The sequence below is a fragment of the Zonotrichia leucophrys genome, chromosome 9 (genome assembly GCF_028769735.1).
Source record: "Zonotrichia leucophrys gambelii isolate GWCS_2022_RI chromosome 9, RI_Zleu_2.0, whole genome shotgun sequence".
Classification (NCBI taxonomy): Eukaryota; Metazoa; Chordata; class Aves; order Passeriformes; family Passerellidae; genus Zonotrichia; species Zonotrichia leucophrys.
The window spans coordinates 6,568,036-6,590,502 of NC_088179.1; the positions used below are offsets into that span (position 1 = coordinate 6,568,036).

The following is a 22,467-nucleotide window of genomic DNA, read 5'->3' on the forward strand; positions in this document are numbered from 1 at the left end:
TGAAGCAGGGCTCTGATGCACCTTTTAAATAAATTTTCAGAGGGAAGGGATGGCATCCAGAGTTTGAAGACTTCCTAAAATAGAGCCAAGGCCTTATGAAATAGTAGTTTGCGTTATTCACTTGGAATAGTTTAAACACTTTACCCTTCTGTCAAAGATTGCTTAAAAAAACCAAAACAACCCAACAATTCTTTTTCCAGTTAAAGAAAAGCATCTATTATGTTTTACTGCTCCTAGGCTATAAGCCAAAGCTGGACTGGTGCAAAGTGTGCCTATATGGAAGCCTTCCCTGAGTTGGATTTAGATAATTTTAAATGGTTTTTCGGTGATCTCATTTCTTGAGTCTTTATTTTTCTCATTTTGTATCCTACTCTGTCTTTTCTGTCTCTTCCAGTCTTCTTGCCTTCCCCTCCCCTCCCCTCCAGTTGTTCCCTAAGCAAAATGAGAACAGGTTAACATTTGAGCTTGAGTCACATTCTTGGATAGCTGCTGTTCAAATGGATTGGAAGGCAATATAAAATAGCTCACCCATCCCTTGCTTCCATGCATGTCAGCAAATGCTGTCAGAAGTTCAAATGGGGCTGGTTTAGAAGCACCCACTGTCCAGTTTCAGGAGAAGGAATGGATTCAAGGAAGTAAAGGGAGAGAGCAGAAATGCTGCTCACACAATCCCAGCTGAATTTAAAGGCTGTAGCTCTTAGGAGGACTTGCTACAGTTGCCTCAGAGAAAGAACTATTGCTCCTAGCCCAGGTGTTGCTGTACAGACTGGAGAAGAGATTCCCCAGTGTGCTTGCTGAACAATTGCAGGTATGGAAGGAAAAGCCCTGTTTGGAACCAGTCCTGTTTCAGTAATGGTAATACAGGGAGGGGAGTGGCAGAGAAGCACAGGTCAGCATTGTGGATGCTCTAATGAGCTGCTAAGAGAAGCCCTTCTCTTAGCTTGTCCTTCCTCAACGACACAGACCAAGACACAAGGGATGTCCTCCTCTGCCAATGTCCTGATGCCATGATGCTGCAGATCTGGGAAGAAGGTGAGTCCTTCAGTGCTGGTGCTGCTGCACTGCCAGCTGCAGATCACAGGGGTGAGCACCTCCTCGACAGCTGTGGGGACACTGTGACACCCAGGAACGGGAGAGAGGGCTGGTCTGTGCTGTGCTAGCTCTGCCCTGGGAGGTGGCGAGAGGGTGGCTCTGCTCTGGTCCTGTCTGCACCCACAGGGTGGAGAGCAGCTCAGCTCTGGCATAGTAAACACTCAGTTTATCCACAAACTTCCTTGCAACAGTAGCAGAATATTAAACTGGAACTCTTTGCTGCTGTGTGCTTGGAAACTTGGAGAAAGGAGGGAATTTTCCTTCTGTCTGTGCCACAGGGTTGAATGGACCTTTATACTGAAATTGCATGGCTCCCTTGGTGAGGCAGGACACACCTATTTTCTTGGGGACATTTCCCACACCCCTTTTATTTGGGGGGTGGAGGATGTCTGTTCTTTTTTTTTCTTAAGGAACTTGATCTACTTTCAGGAGCTGAAGAGGTGGCTTTACTGCTACATAACAAAGCAATAGCTTCCAGTGGTTTGCCCAGCAGAGGAACATAAGCAGTTGTGTATCATCTTGATTGTATATCACCAGCTATCCAAAGTTCATAGTCCAGAGCATTGATTCTGTTAGATTATAACCTGAAAATAGGATAAGGTAACTTTGCTGTGAAGTTTTAAAATTCAGTTTCTTGAAGCATCTGGGAGATGGAAGCGAAGGGCATTTTCTATGTTCCCAGTTCCAGGTCTCTGTCATTTTGGACTTAGATTAAAACCACTTCAATTTCCTTCATGCAGCCCTGTTTCCAGTGCTTCTCAGTGTGTTGCAGTAGCTAATTTCCTGGCACTCTCTTCATTTCTCCTATCTTTCCCTTGCTTCTTTCACAGAGAGCTGCTCAGACAAGGTTCCAGCTCTGGCACCTGAAAGATGCCTGGTTCCAGCCTGGCCTTGCAGTAATGCTCTGTACTATTCATAGTCAGGGAGAGCCAACGCTTTCCTTTTTTACTGAAGCCATGGCTGAATGCATCTATGTTCTGGATAGTGCTCCTGTTGTTTCAACCTCCTTGTTAAAAGGGAGCCTAGGTGTTTCTTACAGCTCTCTTCAGTGCAAAGTAGCAGTAACTGCACTTTCACAGAAGTCTTGTTTGTCCCTCAGAAGGAACCATTGCAATTTCCTCTGGTTTTGCTGACTGTTTTCTGTACTTTTGAACATTTATTTCTGTATGCTAAAGTCCCTGCTTCATTGACAGCTTCATGTCTTTCTCTAAGTTATTTTTCTCCTACAGAGCAGAGGGGTGCAGAGTCCCACAAATGTTTAGATTCTCTGTCATGAAATGCCTTTAAACATCCAACCATTTTATATTTCCAAGCTGAAAAAAGAAGGATGGCACTCCTCTGCCCACTGTGCTGTAGGGCAGGAGTGTTCTGTTATGTGCTGACAGCTGAGCTGCTTTCTATCTTGCTGTCCTTCTGTTCTATTGACTCCTCTAGTTCCTAATCTCACTGGAAAAAGAAGCATAAAGCTGTTTGGGTCAGTACTCACCTGTAGCATGCTGCATGTGCATTGCCTCTCTCGAAGTCTTTCTTTTCCCTCTGTTTGGCAGCCTCATGGATCGGTAGTACCTGGAATTTCTTTGAATAGCAATGTACTGTGTGTGCAAGTCCCCCTCGTGCGTCACTGGGTTAGCGCCTGCTGACTCTTCCTCACCCTCAGAGACCGAACCTGACTCCCTCAGTACGTGCTGGGAACGGCCCTGCCAGAGCCCGCCAGTGGAGAGCCTGTGGGTGGCTTCTCTCCCATGCTCCTCCATGGCTTCCAGAGCTGGTCTCTATAGCAACTGAGACGGTGGATCAGCAGCAGAGCAGCAGAAGACAGGTAGTCTCCAAAACTCCATCAGCGTTATCTGAATTACAGCTGGACACAGATAAAACAGAACGTAACAGGAGAAGAGAGGACAAAGTTCTGGTTAGTTCAGAGGCCATAGTCCATCATCTGATTAGGATAACAGGGACTATACAGGACTTTTATCAGAGATGATTCTGACATCATCACCTTACAAGGCTTATTCTCATGTCCTGGACATTGCTTTGATATGTTCATGGTTGTCATTCCATGACATATGACAGGTGTTACTGGAAGAATGTTGTATTTTGGTTTGGTATTACTGGTTGATTTAGAGTGTATAACAGATAGTGCCCATGTCCTTTTTTTATGAGGGTGAAAATGTTACGGAATAGAAGGTTAAAGCTGAAGAGAAAGCTCAGAAAATCTGTCTATTATCTGTATACTCGTCCATGTAATAGAAGAATTAATGCCTTTTACAGGGCTGGGTGCCTTCTAATACTTATCAACAGCACTCATGCCTGCTGTGCAGGTAAGTGAAGAAAAATCCATAACTGTAGGGCATAAAGGTAGAAGAGACAAGATTATATAGTGCAGAGGTTTGATTTGCTTTCCCAAAGTTCCCCTCAAGTGCCAGTGTACCTCCTCATTGACACAGTGACTTCAGTGCAAAATTTCTCTGCTCTTTGTGTCAGTACATGGACTATGCCTGGACTCCCAAGAATTTTGAGGAGGCACATCACAACAGCAAAACATCAGTTGATCTTTCAGCCTTTGTAGGACTGGGTAAAATATGAACAGATTACTTAAGCATTCTCTGGTCCTTTGCTGAATTCTTTCAGCTGTCAAAGTCTTCCTGAATATGTAATATGATTTTGTGACTGATGGGGCTGTCATGAGTAATAGAAAGAGATGCTGTATAGAAAATGTGAATATAAAATTGACAGCAAGCTGAGAGAAGGGCATAAAACTGTGCTGTGGATTAGTTAGATGCTGTTTTAAGAAGTCACATGTATCATTGGTTTGTTATGTTACAGTATATCCAAGGCACAAGATAGCTTAGAAAGAATGTGCTTCAATTTTTTATGCATCTTCTGCAATCTCTGTGAACTCATGTGTTCCATAAACATTTCTCATGCTTGTCCCTGGGGTCACTCTAGCAGACCCTGGGACACCAGGGACAATTGGGCCATCATCTGTGAATCCTCTGCTTTCCAATATTTTTCGAAGGCACTATGATTTATCCTTATAAAGAGAAGGTCACTCCCTGAAATCATGCACTGGGCATGAGCTTCTTGGCTCTAGAGAGGAGAAAGTCTGCTTTCTTCTTTCATTACCTAACCACAGCATGCAGCTCTAAATTTGGATCCTGACTTCAGTTCTGCCTTTTGGGCTGTTTGGAACTATGGTGGTTGCTCTGGGACTGTTTCCAGAGTTAATGGAAGTGTATGAAGGAGGTATTTGTCAGTGGTGGTGTTAAGTTTGGTTTGTAAACTACTCTGAGGTACAGAGATTCACTAAGCCTGTTTCTTTTTCTGTGGGTGTGTGGAACAACGGAATAAAAGCAGCTGCTGTTGGAAATAGTTTGAAAAGAGAGAAGAGGCTACTGCTTCTCCTCTGCCTTTTTTTTGTCCCAAGACTAGAGCCCCAGGGACTTGATCCTTGCAACTGTGATGGAAGTCTATCTTCTAAGTGGACTACAATTAATATTACAGCAGTAATCCTACTTAACCCCAAACTCTAACAATTGTTACATTTTTATTTATTTCTCTTCTGTAGATTATTTTATGCCTTGGCACTCAAGGAGATGAACCTATGACAATCTCCTCTACATCAAAGTTCCTCTGTGCTTCAAGAGGCCACCCCTTGTCCATGTGACTCATACTGGGGCCTGTGTCTGTCATGACCTTTGCCAGGCTGACGAATCTTGCAATCCTTTGCAAATTGCTGCTAGAATTTTATTGAAAAAGTGGATAAAGTTTTCAGTGGAACTGCTCACCAGTCAGGAGTAGTTTCAAAACCATTAAATGTCCAAAGGGACCATTAGGCAAAGAGATGCACATGTGTGCATGGAGAAGACTGTTTTCCCCTTTCACCTGCCTGGTGAATATGAGAGTGCATGGATGTCAATGTTGAGCTTTTACAAAGATCCTTGGCAGAGAAGGAGCCCCCTGCATGGCCAGGTGATACTCAGCTGGGTTACCCAAAGACTTAGCTATGTGTTCAGTACCCCTGGCAAAATTGTGTGCCTCTCTTTGCCAGATACTCCTTTTGTTCATAAGAGGAGTGAAGGTGCCTGTCCTGAAAAATTAACTTGTTTCCAGGTTATCAAACCATCCCTAACAAACAAGATTCTTGACCAGAAGTGAAGATAGCAATGGATGAGAGAGAGACTTTCATGTTTTCTAGGAGAGGCAGAAGGGGCACTCATTTAATGTGGTGGTTATAAACAATATATGCTGTTTTTTACTTTCTTCAATGAAGAATTCAAGAACAGAATGCATTTCTGAAGTCATACTTCTGATTTCAAAATTGATACTCTAAGAAAGTACTGAGAAACCATTTACTGATATGTCAATCAAATAGTCCTGACTTTTCCAGTAATTTAGGTATTAAAAAAACTAGGGATATGTTTGAATGATGCATTCAAATTTAGTATTACTTTTTCTCTTGTAGCAGTCAAACTATTCTGTGACAGAGAATAGCTCAAGCATGTGTGGACCTTAACTACCCTGTCTGAGTGTTTGTAGAGAATTTTTGAAGAAGGTATTCATCATGATGGTCAGAGGTAGATGAGTGCCAGGTCTTTTGTCAGGAGTACCCACTCCCAAGTATATCACATGCCACCTTGAAATCACATGGCTTGAGTCACCACTCACCTGAATGTGCTTTGCAGGCAAACACTTCCCTGGAGCTCATGGAGACCAAAGTAGCAGTCTGCAGGGAAAAGAGAAGGATGGCAACAGTGAAGCCAGAAAGTGATGCACATACAGCAACACTAGAAATATGCATTTTGACTCACACATAATCCAGCCTCCAGGAATTTGACTGTATATAAATTTTACTTGCTTATGTAAAAAACTGGCATTTACCAGCAAATGCCATGAATTTTTACAAGAACAGCTGAACTCAGGGATGTTGGGTAAGATGCTAATAGAAGCTGTAAAAGGGACTGAGGTTCCTGGAACAGCGTGGACCTGGACACATGGATGTGTGTAGGAAACAGGGAGTACTGCTACCTCTGGGAGGGTGAGACTGGAGGTGTTTTCAAGGCATGGGCTGGCTGTGGGTGGGACTACTGTATAAAGAGAGTGGACTTAGAGGGATATGAAGAGTATCAGATATATCAAAGGTGTTTTAGGTGTAACTTCTGTTAACCAGTTAGGGCTAATCAAAGATAAGGATGCTTTTAGTAGCAGAGCTGCAGACTGAAAGCTGAGATTGCAGCTGTGTAGACCTGCAGGTATTTCAAGTGGGTTTAATATGGACAGTTTGATGTGGGAGTCTGGAGCAGGAGGAACATTCTGGCACCAGTTGAGCATCTCTCCCTCATCCCACGATGTGCCAGGCAGGCACAGCTAAACGAGTCATGGCAGAGGCAGACTGTGTGGTCTGTCACTGGTGGCAGCCCCGGTGGGCACTGGTAGCAGAGGGAGCTGCTGGGGGCTGGCAGCCCTGGAGAGCCACCTGCCTGCCTCAGCTGTTGCTGAGACAGGAGGGGTGCAAGTGGTGTCTGAGCTGCTGGAAAGAGCCACCTCCTTCCCTGCCAAACCTGCTGCTCCACACACCCTGGCCCCTCTCTCAGTGGCAGTTTTCCAGAGCTCCAGCACAGCAGAGCAGGCAGCTGGATCATGGATTCTTTCCCTCCCTAGTACTTTGCTGTCCTGGATAATGGGCTACTTTGGTGTGCCTGGTGCTGGCCCTGATCTGACAGCCTGTGTCTCTGGGAGGGTTTTTTCTGCACCCTCTCTTCCACTGCCACAAGGCAATCATTTGTGTGGGACTTATTTGGTTCAGTGTTGTCAGCCTTCCCTGTGATAGAAGGGGTGCAGCAGGACAAGTCTGGTGGCTCTCCTTTCTGGTGAATCCAGTCCTTCAGTAAATTCCTAATTCCTCTCTAAAGTGCGAAGGTGTATTGGCTGACTGAAAAGTGTTAAGTACTGTAATAAGGGAGTAAACACAAGGATTTTGAAATTAAAACTGCTCAATTTGCTGATACTAAACAACACTGTTGCCCAGCCTGGAAGAGTAATGAAGGTTGCTTAATTAATACCAGAAGACAGACAGAAATCTCCAGCTGTGTAACACAGGGATGTTTCAAAGCAGAAAATAACAGGTATGACTACAACTTGACTGAATGCTTTGCCTATATAGGGACATGCAGTCACAGAAGAATTCCCTTTGTCTGACTGTGTCCCTACCACCACCAGGAATGAAGACAACAGTATTGATGTGTCTGAGTGTCCACTCAAAATATGCAGGTGGGCGCTTTCATCACACAGGGCAGTGAACGCCTACTCTGAGTTACCTAGTGCTGTTTTAGTTTTGCCATCAGCTCAAATCCATCCATGGCTGGATGCCCCTGTAAATGATGTCTAGTTCCACATCATTTTGTTTGGGGGCTCAATGCAGAAATTGCTGTCTAGGCTGTAGCATGTTTGTGCTGTAGAAAGGCAGAAAATCTTATAATATTTTCTTCCTTTTTATATGTTGAAGTCATCTCAAGTGTAAAAGCCCTATTAATGACTCATCTGGAAGGTTTTATGTGTTGAATATAGGGATGCACCTTTCATCCAGATGAACCAGATAGAGCTCTTTTAGGACAGAATTTTGACTTCAAGCTCTTACAAATAACATGGCTCCTTTAATATTTCTTCTTTAAATAGTGTCTGAATGTACATGCAAATGCTAATTTAGCTGCATCTTAATGGTTTCATTTTCAAATGTTTTTCTTAAAGTCTTGTGCAAACCAAAACCAAACCTCTGCCTCCCACCAGCATCAGGCTCCTATTACATCCCTGCTCATGTGTTAGGCAGTGACTTTTGTCCATCTTACATGGTTTTAATTGAAGTGGAATGTCATCTCTATAAACTCTTTCACTGTGCATGATAATGAGGCCAGCCCAGCTCTGCTGAAATGCATCACAGTCCAAAATCCAGCAGCAGCCCTTACTCATCGACAGCCGCTCTTGCTCATGCGGGTGCCAAACCCTCAAGGAGTGCCACATGCGAGAGGACCCTGGCAGAGGCTCTGGGGCTCTGCCCAAGCTCAGGCCTGCATTTGCACTGGGAGATATTTCTGTCTGAGTCAGGGGAATAGTAACACCCACAGACTCAGCCCTAGGCTCTGGCAGATTTAGATCTCAGCAGATGCAGCTATGAATTCATTTGGCCTCATCGGTGGTTGAGGTGAAGACTTGGAGTCAGTGTCAGTGTGCTGCTCTCACTTGTCCTGCTGAGCCACCCCTGCTCCAGGGGGACTGACTTTCAGCACAAGGATGTACGGGCGTGGTAACACCTTACCCTAAAGCTCTCACAGCCCTCAGCTGCCTGACTACACAAATATTTATATTTTCATTGTTCCTGGTTGGGATCGCCATCCTTGGAAGTGTTTACGATCCTGACACTTCCTATTAAATGGTGGCAAAAGACAGTTAAGTGCATGCCCCTGTCCAGAGCAACGTACACGACAAAGGAATTTCAACTATTTAGGTGCAAGGCCAAGGTATTATTTGATTAAGGCACAGAGGTGGAGACAAACAGGTGGAGCATGAGAACAGACTGACCAGAGAGTAACACATGGACCAATGAGGTTCGCAGCAGAAGCCAGAGAAAATTAGACAATAAGTTTGAGAATGCTGGCTGAAAGAATATCAAATAGTTTTGACAAATAGAATATCAAATAAATTAAATATTTTGTGCTCATTTTGTAAATAAGATTGAATTCTATAAACAGCATTAACAGAATCAAAATACAACCAGCCCAATTGTGAGATAGTCTTTCAGCTGAGGAAGCTAACATAATGGTTCTATTGCCATGATTCAGTGTTGGTACCTTATTTATAGCAAGCAAAACCAAGACAGAATTATATAGTTCATTACACTTTTGTGACAAGAAAACCCTTTTTGTCTTGCACATGTTACAGAGAACCTGTTTTAGATACACTTCAGAGACTAAAAATAGATACATTGGACCCATATAATAAATCCTCCAAACCATGTGCTTTCGAAACCCTAAGACCAAGTGAATGAGGATAGAGAGAGAAACCAGTACATTTAAAGTGGCTAAAAATTACTCAGATGTTCTTGCTAGCTCTAAAAATATTTCTGGAATGAAGTCTGGCATTGTGGGTAGCTCTATGCATAAAGGTAAGCCACGTGTCCATAGGACCACCAAATAAGTGTGTTCTACAAATGTTATGACACATGACAGAAGAGGATACGTGCCTTCATACAATTCCCTCTGCATGAAACATGAACTATTTCACTACTTCATGCAAATTAACCCATTATATATATATATATACACATATATTTTTATATATACATACTTATATTTATATTTATATATATGCTTTTTATTATAAAACTAATATACCAAAAATATGACCTTATTTCTGTTCCTTTCCTTAAATTATTACACATGCAATGGTGAAAATGCACTTTTGCTTGAAGATTTTGAGACAGTCCTGAGAAGTGAAATGTATAAACCTCATGCTTGTTCTTCTGCCATCATTGATATCTCTCTACTAACAAAAACTCCTGCCTCTAGAGGAAGCCCCTTTTCCTTCTTCCTGCTGTGTATGAAATGTTCTTGCCATTGATGCCATCCCATTCCTTATTTCTATGCTGAGAAGATACTAGTGAAATACTTTAAAAGTAGCTGTGATTGAAAACTCATGAGGTTTTCCAGGCTTATCTCAAGAAGGTAAGTGAATAATTAAAAATCAAATCCCTGTACCTCCTAGACTGGGGGGACTACAAAATTATCAGCTCAGGGCTTAGGGGCAAATTGCAGGATGTAGCCTCAAAGCCGGAGATACCCATGTACTCTGCAAGTGCGTGCACAGGAAGGCTCTCAGCAGTCTGCCTGATGATCTCTTCTGTTTTGCAGGACTGCATGTGGGAGTTGTGAGTCCTTGTTCCTTTTTGTTTGTTCTGTTTGGACTGTGGGAAGCCTTCTAGCCACGGAATGTGTATACAATGCAGAGCTTACTTAAAAAACTTAAAGGACTAAGGTATGGAAGCTTTATTCTCTGATGAAATGATTTAGTCAAAAACATAGTATGAGAAATAATATGCAGGGTGTAATGCCTTGCTGAAAGCAGAGAGGTTTAGTAATGCTAGGACAATTGTAAAAGGAGGATTAATAGATGTCTTGGTTGAAGCTTTTCAAGACAGACTCATTAGTAAGCAGACAGGCCAAGTGTCCCTTGGGCAGACAAGACCTATGCTGCTCTTGGGGAAAAATATAATGATGCCCACTTCTATTTCTAGATTTTCTGGTTGTGTATTAAACACTTGTTATGGAAGAAATGAGCACAGGTGGTTGTTTGAACTGCAGAAAGGTAAGAATTCACAGGGTTTTTCATTTGAAAGCTTCCATACAGAAGCAGGGAAAGAGAAGGCTAATTTTGTTGATCAAGAAATAGCAGAGTTCTCACTTTTTCCTCCCTCGGTGTTTATTGGGTGGAGGGTCCAAGGTTTGCCTGTTTGGTGGATCTGCTTGCAAACGTGTAGCTACAAGAGAGCCAGAAGTCACTAAGACATCAGCATCCTGTTAGGCTGGTTTCTGCTAGTTTGAGAAACCAGGCAGGTTTGGAGTGCTGCTATGCCATACTCTCCTTGTCAACTGCATCAAGCTAATTTCAGCTAATTTCAAACGTGACATGAGCTGATTCTATTCTTACAGCCTGTTACTCTGACTGCAGGGGTCTTTAGTAACTCAGGAAAAGCACTTGGTACACAACTCTGGAAGCTCATCAGCAAACAGCATTGACTGATGCAAACTTCCCTTCGGCACGGCCGTTTCTGGACCCTGGTGGGAAGAGAAGCTTGCTGGGCTGCAGCTCCCAACACAGAGCGGCCTCTTCTCTCCCAGCTTATGCAATCAACCCCAAGCCTTCCCCACTTGCCTCTAATTTGCCAGCTGCAGCACCAGCCAGCATGGCACTGTAGAAAGTGAGGGACACATGCAGTGCTCTGGCTGCATGTATATGCACAGGGAGTCTCCATCTTGTCACATTAGTGCCATGCCAATTTACCCAAGCGCTGGGAAAGGTTGGCAAAACTTTCCCTTCTGGATCTTTCCTTCTAACAGCAGGTGTTACCCTCCTCTCCATTCCCAGCTTTTAAGCACAGAAAGAAGAAGGCTGGGATGAGGGTAGTTAATCTCATGGCTGTGGCACAGGATGGGGTTCTGGGAGAGTAGATGTAATTTCTTAGCTCTACTGCAGTTTCCTGGGCAGTCTTGAGCATGTCAGTTCCCCATCTCTGGACTGGGAGCAGTACATTACAGTTTGTGAATACTCCTGCATTTTTCTGCAATCTTTTTTCTTCTGAGTTACTTAAGCAAGAACTCAATGTAAGTGCAAGAGCACGACATGAGATAACCTGATGTGCTCAAAAGAACTCTGAAACATAATGTAATTAAAGGAAAAAATGAACTAGTTTGAAAATTCTCTTGGTTTTGGTTTTTTTTCATTTCATGTTTTCTACATTTCAGTCCCCAAGTGAAAAGCAAGAATCTTGTCTAGATTTCTAGCTCCTCAGTGGCCCTGCTGTTCTTTTAAGTTTTATTTGAGCTGACTGCAACTGCTCCTAAAAAAGGTTCTTGTTTTAGGAATTGCTCCCTTTTGGAACAGCAAAGTCCAAATTTTGCAGATTGAGTAACCTGCTTGACCTGTTTTATCATGGACATCTGTTTCCAAGATGATTTCACATAGGAAAGAGAAGGCAAGAGGGAGATGAGACTTCCAGATTGTTCCAGGCTGTTACTGAGTCTTGTCAATTTTCCTTATTTTAGATATGATGGAGCAGTTTCCATGGGGTGCTGCTTGGAAACATGTATTATTTCATCCAGTAACTATTGGGGGAAAAATTATAATTGCCTATAGAAATCACAGAACAAGCTACTTTCAAAAGGAAAAGCTGAGTGAAATCCCCAGGCACTGGCCACATACTCAGGGACAGATGAGGGTAATTATATTGTTAAAGCATTTTACATTGTCTTGCAAATGTCCTGGGCAAAATATAGCAGTGTGGGACAATGGGTTCTTTGGGTTCTTCTTGTCTGGCAGTTAGTATGGTGTTTCATACATACTCCTGTATTTAGAGTTTTTCTTAAAGAAGTTTCAAGTTAACAGTCCCAATTTGTAACTGTAGAAAATCAGCCCTGAATAAAATACCTGTCTGTCTCATAAAATGGATGCCAGCCAATTAGTACTTCTTGCAGGTTCAGCAAAATATTCCAAATAGCTTTCATTATTTTAGTGCAATTTCCTACTTCCAGCTAGGTCTGGAAGTGACAGCTCCCCTATAATGGTCAAATCTGTTGATAGTTTAAGATCAGAAGAGCTAGCTTGTTCTTATAAAATTTGAGTCCTTGTTTACTTTTGTGCATTTAAAAATACACATAATTGCTGGGAGAGAGTTCACAGCTACACTGGATTCACAGCAATTGGCCTCCTGAGAGTGAAAGGAAAAATTGGCTCAGGGGAAGGATCAGCCTGGAGGTAAGAGGAAAACAGGCTGTTTTTCATATTTCCTGTCTTTATTTATATATATCTTTTAAAGCAAGATCACACATAAACCATTTGACAGGAAAAATCACAACTTGTGCTGCCCCTGGAAAAAGACACACAGCTTGGTTTGGTTTGGGTTTGCTGTTCAGGTGGTCATATTAATGCCATTCTGTGCAGTCTGGGTCTCCCCTCTGACTAGGCTTCCTCCCTGTGGGTGGTGGATTTTATGCCTACCAGGTTGTGCCAGTGGTGCCTCTCCTCTCTGTCAGCCAGTATTTCAACAGTGTCATAACTGTGCTCTGTCTGGCTTGCACAGGACTCCTTCAGTTCTTTCTTGGGCACTGGATTTGTGCCTTTGTTTGTGGCCTGAGGTTTCTTCCTCGGGCAGTTCCTCTTCCAGCATTCCCCCAGAACAGGATTTTACTCACCTGACATTCAGGGGCTGAGCCGGTCTCTCATTTGCCATCGGGATGAGGTATTCCAAAAAGTCTGAGTTAAACTCCCCCAGATTGTTAGGGATTTGCAATTCAGTTGTGGATCCAGAGGCAGGTATGTCCTACACAAGTTCGGTGTCCTTCAGTCCTTGTACCTTCATGTCAGTTCTGCTTGAGAGTAAAGTGTGCCTCAGATTTTGTTTGCTCAGTTTCCAGAGTCACAGCAAACACAGTGTAAAGGAACAGCTTTCTCTTTACCCAGATAAGTTAGTACAAATATGCCCTGAACGTCCTTTGCACTGCTTGTGCCAAGGCTTAATGACAGGGGATTGTTAAACCTCCCGTATAAATCTTTAACAACTGGGCGAAACTTCGGTCCAATCTGCAAACTCAAGTGGAAACAGTAAACAGTATTTGCTTCCATTTTTCAGGCCCACTGGATGAGAAACTGCTCTTGCTTTACATTATTTACAGCCATTTGAGATGAAAAGACCTACATGTTTATGACTATTTTTAGATTGCCATTTCTTAATTTCATGTGTGTTCACATACCTGGGCACTGGGGTGGATACAGCAGAGCCAGCCTGGTTTTATTTTACGGCCTTTTGGATCAATTCAAATGCTTGTGATAATTTTCCCTCTTGAAATAATTTCTTATTACCAGGCTACTTGCTTGCTGTGATTTGAATGTCCCTCTTCTGGGGGCAACTTAGGCCTGGTGCTTCAAAGGATGACAAATATTAGTGATTGCTTAGATCAGTGCTATTCCTAGGAGAGATTTTTTCCCTCATCCTTGGATAACGCACTCCGTATTTTTAAGACTTCATTTGGATTGACACTTAGAAAAAGCATCACATAGCCTGCTGAATTTGATGCTAATCTTTCCCTTGGTTTTTATTTTCATTTTGAAGTTCACTGACCTTGCTAACTGTCTTGTTTGTTTGCAAATATTTTAATTGGTCACAACATTACTCTTTTTAAAATGCAGCTGTATGCCCAGCCTACTCCATGGAAGATTTCACTGAGTTAAACTTGGGTTAATCTGAGCTCAGACATAATAGATTCATGGTCACCAGTGTCAATGTCCCTTTATACCAGCTGAAGGTTTGTCCTGGCATAGAGGGCTACCAGCAATTCCTCCTGTAATGATTAATCAAGGTCACCATCAGGCCTGTGCACTCCTGGTCTGAGAGCTGGCAGGACTCAGGAATGAAGGATGCAGTGGAATTTGGGCTCCTCTCTGTTTCAAGAGTTGCCTAGGGTGAATCTAGCTAGACTTGTGCTTCAGACTTGCTTATCTGAGTGTCCAAGCACTGCAGAGTACACGAAGCAAGGAACTACAGTTTTATTGCATTTTCCAGTCATTAAATTCCTGCAGTGACTCCTCCTCAGTGTTTTTTGGAAGGCTAAATAAATCCTGCTTCTACAATCCTCTTTTTGTATTCAAACCTCACCACCACCTCTCTTCCTTTGCTTCTCATAGATCATGCCATTCATTTTGTTAACGAAAATAAAGTGTATTTTCTTTTTTCTTCCAAATGGGCAAAGTAAATGGAGAAATGGTGTAATGTGTATAATAGGCAGGCTGTTTTTTGGGTGTTGTCTCACACAGGGTGAGGAAGCTTCCCTGTGACAAACCTATGACTCACCATGGAGTGCCAGAAGGCTTACAGGTCTGCTATGGAGCAATGCCCTTTGAGTTAAGGGAATATTTCTTTTATTTTGTCCATTTTTTTTTCACAGGGTGAGGAAATAAATTGTATTTACTGTGAGAGAGGCATCAGCAGCAGGATTCTGTGCTTGGAAAATTCTGTGCTGTTGGAAATCAAAAGTAATATAAGTGGAGTCAGTGGAGTGTGAAGGAGTGCAAACCCAAAAAGTACCAGATCCTCATGCCTGTTGTACCTACAGTTGATAAGGATAGTGAGGTGCTCGTCTCAAATGTGCTCAGAGGCTCTTTTCCCTAGCTAGAATTGGTATTAAAAGAAAACAGTGGATGTTTTCTCATCCAAGGGACCATATTTCCCAAAGAGTTCTCCCTTAGCATTTCCTTCTTACATTCATAATTATTATTATTACTTTGGCTTTTTCTTGTCTTTTTTTTTTCCTTCCTGGACAGAACAGACTTAGTCAAAGCCCAGGTCTGTAGGATTTATCTTCTGCACCAAGGATACCATGTTCCCCAATGCCTGGAAGGCAGCACATAATGTTTTAACTTAAAATTTGCAGTACTGTGTAATTGCTGCTTCACATGATCTGACCCCACAGACCTCTTGACTTGAACTACAGCTGCCTGACAACAGCAGCTACACTGTATAGCATAGCAAAACCACTGAATTACCTGAGCCAGTCTTGCCTTTCTAATGATGTTGGGAATCAATGGAATCAGGTTTGAGCATTTTGCAAGGGAAATATACATTGGCAATTTTTAATGGACTGCATGTCACTCACTAGATGTACCGTTTCTTGTTTTCCTGCTAATTTCTTTTCACATATGCTCATGAGCATTAGCTTCTGAATTCTCTTCCTCAGCCTCCATTTGCAGTTATTGCCGTATCTTTCCTAAGAGGTGACACCCAAAACTGAACACGGTCCTCCGAATTCAAATGCTCCATTGTTCAGGATTCTGTCATTATATTATCTTCTGCATTATTTTTATATCCTCTTATTAATGCACCCACACACCCCATTTGCATTTTTTAACCTTTTTAAAAACGTTTTCATTACAACAATCAGATATAAGGGCAATGAAGTAAGCATGGAACAATAGAAGTGAAGATTTTGATCTTCCTCAGACCTAAACCTGTTTTAAACTTCAGTGGTGACACTGATTTTGATTTACACTGAAAGGAAAGAGGAAAGATCAGGCTGTGCATGTCAACAGTGGGACATCCATTTTTGATAGTTACTAAAGAGCAGTTTTGTAAAATAGTTTCAGAACAACATGTTGTTTGGGAAAAGCACTTTTTCTTTTATCAGAAGGCTGGGGTTTTACAAATAGAGGTTTGTGCTGTGGGCTGGAGGCTGAAGAGCAGTGCTGGAGCCTGGATGCTGGCAGTGGTGTTGGTGGCTGCAGGGAAGCAGTGTGGGGTGCCCGCATGTTGATTGTGAGACTGTCCTGCACAGGCACTGAGATTGCCTAATTTTAACCTCATAGCAGGACTAAGCAGCACATCCTTCATTTTAGGTGTAGATTTAGCCTTCCTAAGCTGTTAGCTTCTGCACAGCCATGTCTGATACTGACTGGTCCTGGGGAGTGGGTCAAAGGCAGGGAATCTCAGCTGGCTGCAGGGGAATGTGTGGAATCTTACTTAGAGAGGATGAGCTGATGAGGGGAGGTGGGAGGTGGCCAGAGGCAGAGCTGCTCTGCCATATGCAGGCTGCCACCATTGCCACCACACCAAGCCACACTTGTGACTGACACTCAGAAGAGATGGACAACCAGTTTTAAGCTGCAGCTGGGAAAGGTGATTTCTGTTTAACAAATGAGTATTTATGAGTTGTCTGGCTGCAAAACCAAGTGTGTGACTCAGAAAATCACCTGAATAACACTGCTGCTAGCCAGGGAGAAGAAAAAAGGGGAAGAAATCCATAAAGCAATCATTCATGTCTTGCTTTCAGGCAGACTGCACCTTAGCAGCCTCTTCAATGTCTTTTGTCCTCCATTAATTGCTGCCACTTTATTGACTCTGGATTTTCTCCAGGAGTCACTGTTAAAAGTTAGTATCTGGTGGATGTCAATGATATTGTCTCTGGAGGGACTTTTCCTCACACTATTGTTTGATTCCAGGTAATGCAGTAAGACACAAATGCCTTCAGTCTTCTCTTTTGTGCCCCAATTAAGGCCGTGCTTTACCTGCCCAGTTAGGCAAGGTTCGTAAACACGGGGTGTGGTTTCACCGTGCAGCGAATTAGATCCAATGACTAAGTGCTAGTCTGGGTCGTGTGTTTGCTCCTCCTGTCAGCAGCTTCATGCTCCTGCTCCAACTGCAGATTCTGCTGCTTGATGGACTCTTGCTGATGCAATCCAGGACAATGACCCAGCAGAAACAGTTCACTTTTTTTTTTTTTTCCCTCTGGATTAATTTTCCGCCAGTCTCATATCCTCTGATGGCTTGCCAAGGTAAGATGAGGATTCTTGCTGGCACAGGAAAGGATACAGGGTTGCTCAAGAGAAACAGAGTAATATAGAAGCATGACCTTAATTTGGTTGCTCAGCTGATTGGTTGCAAATCCACACCTTTGCATCTTCCTATTTGGCTTGCCCAGATCAACCACAACTGCCATGAAATGAGGAGACTTTTTCCAGGACTAGCAAGATCTCTTCACAGGATTGTTATTCTCATTCTTTCAGATCCCTTCAAAGACAAGAAGTGTTAATGGCAGCAATGGAAGCTCAATAGAGAAGAGAGGAAAGCAAGGGATGCAGCAAGAAAAGGGATAGGAAATGGGATTACTGCTGTCATTTTTGACAGCAGTAGCACAATGTAGTTGTGAAATTATTTGCTTGGGTACTTGCAGCATCTGCAGGTGCTGCCTCTCAGCCAGCCAGGGCACGGCTGGGAGAAGGGACACTTCCATCTCTTTCTTCCTCAGGTGTGACATTAGGCTTGTACTCTTCTCCCTGTGCTCGGTTCCCCCCAGTAGCTCCTTGACTGCAGGAGCTGGGATAGTTTGGCCTTGAAACACTTCCACAGAGGCTCTGGGAGCTGCCCCTGAATGCATCAGCATGTAGGTATCATTCCTGCATTCCTGCCTGGCCACTCCTATTGTTAACCCATTTCTTATCCAGAAAGAACATGTTGATGGATTGGTGTGTGGAGACAGAATGTTAGATTATCACAGCACCATCACCTGTTGGTTATAACAATTTTATGGGTTCTTTAGGCAAACTTTTCCAGAGCTCAGTACTCTGAGGGAAAGCACTGGGAGTCCACATGCTGCAACCAGAGGAATTTTGCCTTCCTCAGCACCAGGGGAATAGAGGACCAAGAAATAAGACAGCATGCTGAACTGTATAGAACCAACAGCTGTGCCACAGTGCAGCAACCCATGCAGGTAGAAACATGCTGCTTAATTACTATGGTAATGTAGAAGTCTTTCCCTATTGTTTGTCTGGCTCCCATGGAACCACCCCTTATATGCAAAACAGGTTTGCTATTTAAATGTAAGCTTGTGTTTATATGCCAGCTGATAGCTTTTTCTGGGGATCCAAGACAGCTGACATTGCTGCCAACATAAATAATTTTGCGGGTTGGAGATTGCTTGGTAAGAGTGTGGTGAGCCTCCCTTTTGTCTAATCCATGGTTTTTGGTTCTGTTGTTTTTTGCCTTTTGACCTTACTTCCAGAAGACACAGAGTAAAAAGGTATTTTTTCTTTTCCTTTTCCTTTTTTTATTTTCATAACTGTGGACATTGCTAGGAACTAAAAAGGTTTTGTAGATTCAACTAGGAATGCAGTTTGTGCATTCCTCCACCAAATATATTTTAAGAAAAGTACTGCTGCTCCATGTAATTCCTCTCTCCTGCTAAGAAAACCTCCACTTTAAGGTGCAGGAGCTACTGCCAAGCTGAGCCACAACAGTTTGAAAGCAGACCCTGACTGATTGTTTAGGAAAGCATGTACTGGGGTGATGGAAAATCCCCTTGTAAATGTGGTATGACATTTTTGCCACAAGAGAAACTTTCTGTTTCTAGTGTGGTTAAAAAGTTTAGTTCAATTAGCTGCTGGATTAAAGTAATTCCAGTTTTTTGTCTTTTTCAGTTTTGAATTCTGAATGTTAAGGTTTGTTTTAAGGTTTATTGTTTGATGGTTTTTGCTGATAACATCTTTCTGACTTTGCATTGAGGGTGATTTAGTAGACTAAATAAATGTGTGTTGCTTGGCTTGTTAAGAAATTCCATAGCCTAGATTTACTGTAGGGTCTGGTCTAAGGGCATAAGCAGGCTGGAGATGGAGCGCTCTGATGCTGGGCTTTGGCAGAAACAGGCACAGCTGTGCTGCTTAGGAGGGAGGAAAGCTTCCACACAGGAGTGTGCTGTGCAGCAATTATTCTAGAAACAAACTGGGGCTTCTATTTCTTAACCCTATACAACTGGATTTGGAATGTGACTACTTCTGGGACCCCTCTATGCAATATCCCAAGGGAAATGTCTGATTTCTCTTCAAGTGAGACAAGGAGTGTGTTTTGGCACAATGCTTCATTGACTTAATACATTTGGAAAGCACTGTAAGTCCAGGTCTGGTGCTGAGTAGAAAATGAGCAGTCCTGGGTTCTTGCGCTTGCCTTGAAAAGCAGAATTTTAGTTGGGTTTTATATTTAACTCTGTCTGGGTTTTTTGATTGTGTTTTTTTCTCCAGACTCTCCCTTAATGAGTTGGATAGTTCTTTTGGGACCTATCTGAAATCATTCAAGAGCAAGCTACCTGCTCCACAGAGTGTAGAGCTCTCTGACAGGGACCAAGGGATCGAGTTAAGCATATTACCTTATTTTTGTTGGTTTGTTTTAAAGACATGCTGTCATTTCAGCTTGCTTCTGATCATGTTCAGAACAGGTTTTTACAGAAGCTGAGGCCAGTGGAAATGTTATGCTTTTTACTCACTTTTCTTGGAGAGGATTAAAGCAAATAAACATGCAATGGCTCATCCTGCTCATCCGTGTGAGCTGCCTTGAAGGACAAAAGTGGAAGGAACAAGTACACTCTCCTGGTGTCTACCAGCACCTCTCCTTTCTGCCACTTGGACTCTTTCCAGGGACTAAATCCATCATGGATTCACTTGTTGACAACTGTTATTTCTTTTGACTCTTCTGGTGTGCTGGAAACAGTCTCTGCTTTGGAAATCATTACAGCTGCGTAACTTGCAAATGATGAGTAATGGCTTCCTCCAGTTTAACTCCCTCTCCTCTTACTGTTTGCAGTGGGCTCATCTTTCCCTGTCTGCCCAGTCCTGCCCAGAGGTGAAGTATGGGATCTCAGTGCAGCTTCACTCGTGCCTTGGAGAGGAATTGCAGGTAAACATCAGCCTCCTTGAACACGACACTTTGCAAGGGTAAGTGTGGAAAATAAATTAAAGACTCCAGTAAAAACCAGAACGCAGTAGGGGATATTGGCTTAATGGGTACATGATAAATTTCCCTTTTCCTCACTAGCATCTCTGTCATCCAGATAGAAGTGACCAGATATGTTATTTTCTCTTAAGAAAAAAAATTACTACATCCAGTTCCCCTTTCTTACTCCCATAGTTCAGGAAAGTACAGTTAACTCTGTCTCCAAGGTTGTTGAGTTGATACTGGTCTGAGCAATTTTTGTGTTCATGTGTACAGCTCTCCAGTCTCCTGCTTCTGTTTCAGGCCTTTGTATTCTAGTTTAGCTCTTAGTATTTTAAGATAGTGCTGTGATATTTGTCTTGCCCATATCCTTGGGGTGTGCTGGCTGCAACACTGTTTTCTTCCTTGCTGGCCAGCCAGTGCTATTTCAGTGAAATTTAGGAACCAAGTAGCATCATGGACACACACATCCCCTGGAAATGTAGCATTGGAAGGACTAGCATGTGTGATTTGAATTCCAGCAGTCCTGGAATATGAGCATTGAAACACTCTTTGTATGGCTGTCCAGCCAATGATTTGCCAATTTTGCTTCTTTTTTATTCCGAAGGGTCTAGTTGGTGGGCCTGCCTTTGGATACAGGTTGGGGTCAAAAGAAAAATCAATTCCTTTCAGTTGGCTGGACAAGTAATTAAAGCAGCACTATTTTACTTTCTTTTAATATATATATATTATGAATTTAAAACTTATTTAAAGATGCTTCATTTTTGATTCTGTGTGAAACTCACACTGTTATGACTCAATCTCTGCATGAAAATCCACAAGGGAGAACATAGAAAAAGCTGAATACTGACTTTGTGTGTTTAAAAAAGGATGGAAAAGTTTCTCTGCAGATGGATGCATAGCCTGTGTATATATGCATACAGCCATAATACCCACACTGTGTGTAGGGAGTGTATGTACAAGTGTATATACACACACACTCACACGTATCTCTATTTAGTCTCTGGATAGATGGAAATGTCACTTGATTCCAGTATTTTCCTTGATTATAGTTGCTGTGTCCAGGAACCTCAGGCTTGTTTCTATGGCAGCTATTCCCAGTTCAGCTATTTCCTCAATCCCCATTTGGCAGTAAGTGGAAGATGTTGTGACACTCACAGTGAGCATGTCACAGGGGGGCTGAGAGTGTGGGCAGAGCTGTGTGCAGGTGACAGGCTCAGACAGGAGGGACTCGTGTGCAGCAGGCTGCAGCATGGCCTCCTGTGGCAGCAGTCTCTTGGCTTTCCATCAAGGGATTCACAGACCAGCCCAGATCTCTCTGTCTCTCTCTCTTTTTCTTCTTCTTATTTTTTTCCCTTTCTTTTCCTTCCCTGTTGCCCTGCTCTGAAGCAGGACTGCAAGATCAGGATGGCATTATGAGCAGGAACACTAGGGAACCTGTGCTGCACTAGACAGGCTGACTAATCTCCCTTTAAATAATCTCCCTTTAAATAGTCTGGAAGCACACTGGTGAGTTTCTCTTTCAGGAGCCATAAATAGCCATATCCATGCTGGTAAGTAGCAAACAGCACAGTTATTTGTTCTAGGAAGGTCTTCCTATTTCCTTCATGTTATTGCATGGATAGCTGTGATCCAGTTCTGGTAACAGTCTGTATGGTAGCAGTGCTGCTGCCTTTCCTCACGCTGCTTTATCTTCTGTGACAGTGAGGAGGGAGCAGCTGCTCCTGGGAGATTGACTTCCCTTTCCAGTGCCTTTGGATCAGAATGGCAGTGGAGCTGGGGCTTGCTGTGAACTGTACAGCTGGCTTTAGCTGGAGCAGTGCAGTTCAGACCCTTCTGAGAAGTGCTGTGAGTTCAAAAATCTGACTGATATTTATAGCACCTGGAAGGTGGAAGGAAGGAATATTTGAACACTTGCTGCGTAGCTATGGATCTGGATAGAGTGGAATATATGGTCCTGTGAGGTAGCTCACCTTGTGCTTCAGACTTGTCTGGAGGATAAATTCAGTTCATTTGTTTTCCTAACTCATAAATAAACACTGAAAAAAAATTGACCAAGTCTATGTTAGTTAGGCTGGCTAATATAATCTTCTAAAAGATGGAAGAGTGCAAACTATTCTTCAGGTAGGTACAAGCACTCTGAAGCTGCCTCAACATCTGGTCCTGAATTATCAAGGCAGCCTTCAAGAACATCAGGAGCTCATCCATGTCCAGTAGTTGTTACAGCACTTTCTAAGATTTAGGTAAATAGGAGAATCCTCAACGAAAAGGGCAGCAAGTCTTGCCTCAGTGAGGTAGGAGGCATTTGAATTTCTTACTCATAGTGTATTGTCATCTTCTTCCTGCCATCCTACCCACTCAAT

At 42.8% G+C, this 22,467-nt stretch overlaps 2 protein-coding genes across 14 annotated transcripts in view; one reads left to right on the forward strand and one right to left on the reverse strand.

Moving 5' to 3' along the window:
• Nucleotides 1-2,846, reverse strand: part of NGEF (neuronal guanine nucleotide exchange factor) — a 37,930-nt gene extending 35,084 nt beyond the window's left edge. The window contains exon 1 of the mRNA XM_064721391.1: nt 2,579-2,846. Within this exon, the coding sequence (XP_064577461.1) occupies nt 2,579-2,846 (268 nt within the window). The remainder of the gene's footprint in view (nt 1-2,578) is intronic.
• The window catches only part of NEU2 (neuraminidase 2), a 35,685-nt gene that overhangs the window by 9,162 nt on the left and 4,056 nt on the right, over nt 1-22,467 (forward strand). For 2 of the 13 annotated variants that reach the window (XM_064721399.1, XM_064721400.1), the window contains exon 3: nt 19,976-20,068. In XM_064721399.1, the coding sequence (XP_064577469.1) occupies nt 20,022-20,068 (47 nt within the window). In that variant the 5' untranslated portion in view covers nt 19,976-20,021. Of the gene's footprint in view, nt 1-10,068; nt 10,117-17,168; nt 17,179-18,027; nt 18,114-18,252; nt 18,423-19,156; nt 19,286-19,975; nt 20,107-22,467 lie in introns of those variants that run through there. The other 11 variants (XM_064721398.1, XM_064721403.1, XM_064721405.1 and 8 more) reach the window with 11 other exon arrangements.